The sequence below is a fragment of the Artemia franciscana genome, chromosome 13 (assembly GCF_032884065.1).
Source record: "Artemia franciscana chromosome 13, ASM3288406v1, whole genome shotgun sequence".
Taxonomy (NCBI): domain Eukaryota; kingdom Metazoa; phylum Arthropoda; class Branchiopoda; order Anostraca; family Artemiidae; genus Artemia; species Artemia franciscana.
Window position 1 is genome coordinate 10,243,884 of NC_088875.1, and position 7,584 is coordinate 10,251,467.

The following is a 7,584-nucleotide window of genomic DNA, read 5'->3' on the forward strand; positions in this document are numbered from 1 at the left end:
AAATACCATGTGACTCGAAACCTTCTGTTCTTCTTCCTGGCTAAAATTTCACACGGTAGAACTTATCCCCTGGAATTTAATTTTTTTTTTAAAGGCGGGATATTTGTCCATTCAGAAATAAAGTACTTTTTTAGATTGGCTTTCGAGAATGCACCGCGAGATGTGTACCAATTGAATTCAAGCACACGTGATTGTGGATTAATGATTAATAATTAGGGTTGTGATAAGTGATTGATCCTTTTCTTTGTGGCTGAAACCCTTGTAAACGTCCATGACAAAAAAAAAGAAAAGAAAAAATGCAAATATTGTAATAAAAAAAGGAGAAGTAGATAATTTCATTAAAAATTTATCCGTTGATTTTTGAATTAAAATGGAATAGTTGTGAGCATTAAGTCATGGCTAATTGTAGAAATTGATTGGAATGGTTTCCCAGTTAAGCTCATCGTGACGTAATAGAAAAGTGATGGGTGGAAGTTCCAGCTAGTCATGATAATAGCTTAAGAAGAGTAGGCCTAAATCCTTTTTTATTCCAAATTTTGGTTCTGAGATAATGTTCATGGCTTAAAAGTACGAGAAGAGGTTCAAGTCCCTGCTCCGTCTGCCTCAACGGCAAATGCACCAGGGACCAACCTCTTTGATTTTTATGTAAAAAACGAAACCTGTTGTTAAGTCAAATTCGTATTCTAAGTCAAATGCTTTAAAATCAAAAGCAATTAAAATCAGTGTCAAATTAACTGTCAAAATGAAATATTTACAATTAAAGAAAGGAATAATGGGGGAGTAAAACTCCCATAAATAGAACCAAGGTCTCCCGGACTTGGAGAATTTTCAGTCTTAGATCACAATTTTTGTGATTTCCCCCTTAACCAGCAAGTCCCTGCTCCGTCTGCCTCAACGGCAAATGCACCAGGGACCAACCTCTTTGATTTTTATGTAAAAACCGAAACCTGTTGTTTTGAGTTGAGAAGTTTCTGACCTACGCTGAGGCACGTCGACCTGCCTACGCTGAGGCAGGTTTAAAAAATTTCGTTCTCATATTGGAATTCAATTTCGAAGACTGAACAGGTAAAAAACATGGCATCAAGCGTGTTTTAATTGATGGTTTTAGATTTAAAAATATATTTTAAATTAATTCAATAACATTGAAAGAAGGAAATTTATCCGATTCTATAATGTGAATAAGGTTACTTCGAAACGAAAATTCTAGCTGATATCATAATTTTGCTTCTGGGTATGAATAGATCAAATAGTATTAATATCTTGGTGTTTATGAAAGTTACTGGGTTGTCACAACATCGCATATTTATCAGAAAACATATATCTTACGCCCATCCATGGTTGTATCAAGTAGTGAGGGGGGAGGCTACGGGGTTTTAACCTACCCCTGATAAAACGTAACAAAAAGTATAGAAACAAGTTTTTGATTTGTTTTTTTATTTTTGAAACCCCCTCTCCTGAACCAAAATTTTGAATATGCCCTTGCCCCGTTGCCTTGCTCTTATACCCTCAACCGTAACGCCTTCTGAATGTCCTGGCTGACTGTTCTGGCCTATCATTACTGATCTGATACTTCTAAGTATAATTATTAATTTGATCAAGTTTTGCATTAATAAATGACTGACCGAGAGAAAACGTACATGAAAATGTGTTTTAATTATTTTTTGTATTAAAGTTTCGTATAAAATGTATCTAGATTCTATTGGAGACCTTTTAAAATCTCACATTTTGTTTAATTTTTTGTTCCAAATAAAAGCAGTGAATGCTACAGCCACTCCTCTTTCAATCCACCTGCAATCCACCTCCTAAGATCCTGCAATCCACCGCTCCTACAACAGACATTTATTATCATTTCTTGACTTTATAAAACTTATTATATTGTTTGTCTCTTTAATGAAAGTTTCTTTCCGCGGTAAATAAAATACAATGGATCGCCAAAATCTCAGGAAAATAATCGAAAAAACTAATTAATTTAAACTAAATGAACTGAAAGTAAATGAATTTTACAGATAAAAAGGGGATTTACTCATTAAGCATGCCAAGTTTTACACCTAGCTAAACACTAAATTTAAAAACAATTTCGCTTCTCCAGATACTTTTAAATGGCAGCTGGTTTTTGGATCCACGTTGGCTTTTTGTTTGTATGCCTGAAGCCTATAGGCAAGCGATTTTATATTAATATTTAGCCCAGGCTGTAGGTTTTATTAAATCTCATTTTGTGTAGTGAAACGTAAAACCCTGCACATCAACATAATTTTGCGTAATCCAAGTAGCGGGAAAACCATTGTGCTCGGATTACAAAGGTTTTCTAGAATCAAATCTATTGTCGTCAGACCACAATGCTTTTTGGAATCAAAACAAGTTGACCTTCAAAACTACGTCATCTTCATTAAAATTTAAGTAAACAATAGACCAGCGTCTTGGAGAATTCCCTCAGGAAAGTCCCCCCCCCCGAATGCCTTGTGAATTTTGAGGGGGTACTAAGATAATTTTTTTGACAAGTGGTGGTTTCCCACTTTACTAGCGTCTTTGAAGATGCCCTGAAGCAACAAACCTTTATGGAAATAGCCTACTAAGCATTTGCCAAATATCCAGTAGCTTAAAAAAGTTCCGGTACTGGAAATCGAAGGGATGCCTTGTCTGTCGGAGTAATTGACCCCACACACCCACACAGCTGACAACACCTACAGGTGACAAATTTAATACGTGGTTTAGTGAGAATATTCCAATTCTTCTCATGGCTTGAGTTAAAACGTTTCGAAAAGCAAAGGGAACTTAATTACACGTTGGAAGGAGGAGAGAGTAAGCTATTTTTTATCTAACCCTCGCGAAAGAGCTTTCACTATATTTCAGTGCATTACAATTTTTCTACCATTGAAACATTCACCTTCTGATCTACCTTATCTGTACTGTTCTGATTCATTATTACTAATCCTGTATTTACTAGTACAATTATTAATTATTGCTGCACATATTAATTATAATTAATTAAGGTATAATATAATAATTAAGGTTAATTATTGCTGCACACATTAATTATTGCTGCACATATTAAGTGCATATGTTGCACATATATTAAGTGTTGCACTCATACGAACAAAAAGGCTAGCTCACAGAAGCCTGGAATTTCTAGAGGGACTTAAGAATACTCCGAAAAACTTCGAGCCTAACTTTTAATAGAAGAGAAATTTACTCGTTAATTTATTTTACTCGGTAATTTATTTAAAGTAAACTTTAAAAAATGATTTGACGTAAACAAAAAAGTTTGTAAACTTATTAGAGCCCTGATTTTAGACTAAATAAAAACTGAGACCAAAGTTTGCTAATATAGAAATTTGCTAATCGAGAAAAGCTGATAAAGCGAGAAATTGTAAGGAAGAAAGCAAAAACGAGAATAATTCATAATTGAAAAGAAGAATTACATTTTTATTTTCTTCTCTTTTAGAATTTCCTTAATTTTAGAATTTTTTTTTTATTTCCTTCGAAATTTCTGCTCAACAGAAATTTCCTTCGAAATTTCTGCTTTTGTTGTTATTCTCCATTTTTCGTTGAGGACGCTTAAGTGAAGGTACCAAAATGATTGCATTGGATTTTTCTTCTTTTTTTTAAATGTGTTAAACGTATTTTAATTTCAGTATCGAGAAATTACCTTAGATGAACTTTCTGCGGCTGCCGCTGAGACGGATGGAACTGGGACTCAAAGTAGTTCGGCCAAAAAGGTGGAAGCTCATGCTGGCTCATCAACAGGTTGGTCTCTTTTTATGTCACTTGGTATTAACCAAGTGACCCATAGCAATCGCAAATTCTGTTGATCTGTCTTGTCCCGGTTTTGCTACTTTAGGCACTTCCAGGTAAGCTAGGACGATGAACTTTGGCAGGCGTATCAGGGACCGGACCAGATTAAATTAGAAATAGTCGTTTTCGCTATTTGACCATCTGGGTGGGAGTAGGGACCCCGTTAATTCGGAAAAAATTGAAGTATTTTTAACTTACGAACGGTTGATCAGATCTTAATGAAATTTGATGTTTGGAAGGATATCGTGTCTCAGAGCTGTTGTTTTAAATCCCGACTTTGGATCTGGTGACATTGGGGGGGAGGTTGGGAGGGGGAAACCTAAAATCTTGGAAAACACTTAAAGTGGAGGGATCGGGATGAAACTTGGTGGGAAAAATAAGCACAAGTCCTCGATACATGATTGACGTAACCAGAACGGATCCGCTCTCTTTGGGGTAGTTAGGGGGGGGGTTAATTCTGAAAAATTTGAAAAAAATGAGGTATTTTTAACTTACTAACGGGTGATCGGATCTCAATGAAATTTGATATTTAGAGGGATATCGTGTCTCAAAGCTCTTATTTCAAATCCCGACCGGATCTGGTGACATTGGGGGGAGTTTACTGTGGGGGAACCTAAAATCATGGAAAACGCTTAGATTGGAGGGATCGGGATAAAACTTGGTGGAAAAAATAAGCCGAAGTCTTAGATACGTGACTTACATAATTGGAACAGATCCGCTATATGAGGGGGGGGGGTGTTAATTCTGAAAAATTAGAAAAAATGACGTATTTTTAACTTGCGAAGGAGAGATCGGATCTTCATGAAACTTCATATTTCGAAGGACCTCGTAACTCAGATCTCTTATTTTAAATCTCAGCCGGATCCAGCGTCATTGGGGGGGACCGGAAATCTTAGAAAATACTTAAAGCGAGAGATCAGGATGAAACTGCATGGGAAGAATAAAAACCTGTCTTAAGATACGTGACTGACATGACCGGATCTTCTCTCTTTGGTCGAATTGGGGGGGGGGGGTGGTTCATCACGACTCAGAGCTCTTATTTTAAATCCTGACCGGCATTAAGCCTCTGATTTTCCTTTTAAATCAATCTATTGATTGTTAGAATTTTGTTATAGCTCATACTATAATAGCTCTTGGCTCTTAGCTCTTCTTGCCTCGTCACAAGTGCCATATGAGGTCTTAGCTCTTGTTAAATGTACAGTTTGAATCGGATGCTAGCTGGATTGGATTATGTTCAAATTAATTTGAAAAAGATTTTCATAGTCACAAGGTCTAAAAGAGCTAAATTCGTTGTTTCTCGTCAGTATTAAATAAATTACAAACAAAAGGAAGCTAAAAGCAGTCGGTTAAGTGCGATATAAAACTTGCGATTATTTTTTTGGGGTAAATACCAAATTCTATTGGATGCATATTTATAACATTTAAATGAGAGAGTTTTTGCTAGACCTAAGCCCATCATGGAAAGAAGGAGTTACATGACGGTTGGCTATTTTGTAAGCCCAATATGGTATTTTTTTACGCTATTTAGCTTAGCACCAAGTAAAGACACTACTCAACTGGTGGATTACTTGATTTGATCGTAAGTCACATATGGTCTTCTAGGACCTTTTGAACTAAGTAATCGGATTACCTACACTTATTGACTAATAAGGTCCCTACATCGGCCCTGCAGTGTGTTGCTACAGCAAGGTTCGATCTATGGGTTTTTTAACCACCCTCCCCCCGAACACGTCCTCGATATGTCCTTGGCAGTTTGCACTGGGGATATCCATATAAAGTGTAAAATATTAATCATCTTTCATCAGTAAGAAATATCAAACAAAATATATGAGAATTTTCATTTAAACACGTTAATTTCGTGAATCTCAAATGTATAAATTGCACAGAATTCTATCAACTTTCTAAATAAGAAAAAATAAGATTGTATGACTAAGTTACGCAACTACGTTAGCTACTAAGTTAGCAACTTCGAATTTTCTGCCAAACTTTCCGTTCTATTTCCAAAGACTTGGTAAACGTTTCTTAGTTCACTTTCTGGCAAATAACAGCGAAAAAAAAAACAAAAAAAGAAGATTTGTTAATTAAATAAGGTTTTTTAATCGAACGCAATTCAAGACATTAGAATGTAATCGACGGTCTTGGGGAGATGAGCTAAAAGAAAAAAATCGATGAAGAGGTGAATATTTATTGTTGTAGAAATGGTTAGAGAAAGTTACTTTTAGGGGGGTAGAAGTACTTTTTAGGTTGAGTTCGTTTTAGTTTAACGATTATTAGTCTAATCCGTGACGGTAGAATGAAATCTGTGGTCTTCACAAAAATCATCCAACAGCAAATAAAATATTGTTGAAGAATCAAGCTGTCATTGTATAACTACTTAGGCTTTAGATATGTTTAAATGTTTTAGGTTTTGAAAGTATCTTTACGGTATTAAGTATATTTAAATTTGAATATGTTTTAGCTTAACGATTATTAAGCTAACCCCAAAGAGTAGGATGGAATCCACGGTCTTTGAAAACTTAGCTAACACCAAAAAGACTAAACTATAAAGCACAAGACAGTGATTTTTGTATAACTATGTAGGCTATGTTCTTTTAAGATTTTAATTAATTTTTAGATTGATTCTATTTTTAGTTTATCGGTTGTAAGGCTAGCACGACAGTAGAATGGAATCTACTGTCTTTAAAAACTAAGCTATCCGTGTTGAAAAACCAAAAAATAGTTTCTTGTATTTAGTTAGGTTAATTCTCCTTTGGTCCAAGTGCTTCTTAGACTTAAAGTAGTAATATTTTGGTTTGTAGCTTAGTTTTAAATAAAACTAGTTCATTCGGTGCTTTGGAGCCCGGGTATTCTTCTCTTCAAATACCAATGAAATTGAAAAATTAGGTACCAGTTTTTCATGAAAAAGTCCTTCATAGGCAGTTATGAAATTTTAATTGTAGCAGACAAATTAAAAAGAAAAGACACTGGAATGTAAAAATCAGTAAATAAGGGTGCAGTTTCAGTAAGGATGTGGGAATCAACAGATTGTCTATATTTGAATTTTGCTCACGAAAAGCATCAAATTTGACTTTTTAATTTTTATGGTCCAGTGTGGCAGAATTAAAAAAAATTGGTACTCTCCTAAAAACTTCGGAATTCCGAAACAACGAAAAGGGATTTTTTTAGACAATTGGGGCTTTCAGGTGTAAATAGATTTCAGTTGGGATCAATCGACAAAATATATTTTCATTTTGCTACATGACGTTTTAATATGATATTTCACTGCTCCAAAAACTACATACTTACCTTAATTTAGTCCCCTTCTCTGGTTTAAATATTCATTTTTTTTTTGCAGATGCTGATAGTGTTCCGATTGACGAGGCTGTATTTGCTATAGAGGATGTTGATTTACAGGACCTTGAAGAAGAACTAGAGACTTTAGATATAGACGAAGAAGATTGATTCAATTGTTATTTTCTTCTTTTTGGTTACTGTTCTGTCAAGAAAACTACGAATAATATTCATTTACTTGAAACAGCGTGTTTTGCTTCCATTTGATATTATAATATTCCATTATTTTCTTTCATTTGATCTATTTGTGTGTGTCTGTTTCCGTAAGCAATTTTATGTGTTTGGTTGACTCATTGAGTGCGTATAGTACCAAAAACTGATCGGGAAAGTTGGAGGATTTCGTAGAATTTGTATCTACATCAAAATATTTCTGATATCAAGACGAGTCAATATAAGTTTTGTTTTTGTAATGAAAGAAAATTCAGTCTAATAGGAATGCACAAAGCAATGATTTGGGCATAA

At 34.8% G+C, this 7,584-nt stretch overlaps 1 protein-coding gene across 1 annotated transcript in view; it reads left to right on the forward strand.

Moving 5' to 3' along the window:
* The window catches only part of LOC136034496 (zinc finger CCCH domain-containing protein 15 homolog), a 29,156-nt gene extending 21,850 nt beyond the window's left edge, over nucleotides 1-7,306 (forward strand). The window contains exons 7-8 of the mRNA XM_065715710.1: nucleotides 3,633-3,744; nucleotides 7,127-7,306. Of these exons, the coding sequence (XP_065571782.1) occupies nucleotides 3,633-3,744; nucleotides 7,127-7,233 (219 nt within the window). The 3' untranslated portion in view covers nucleotides 7,234-7,306. The remainder of the gene's footprint in view (nucleotides 1-3,632; nucleotides 3,745-7,126) is intronic.
* The last annotated feature ends 278 nt before the right edge of the window (nucleotides 7,307-7,584 follow it).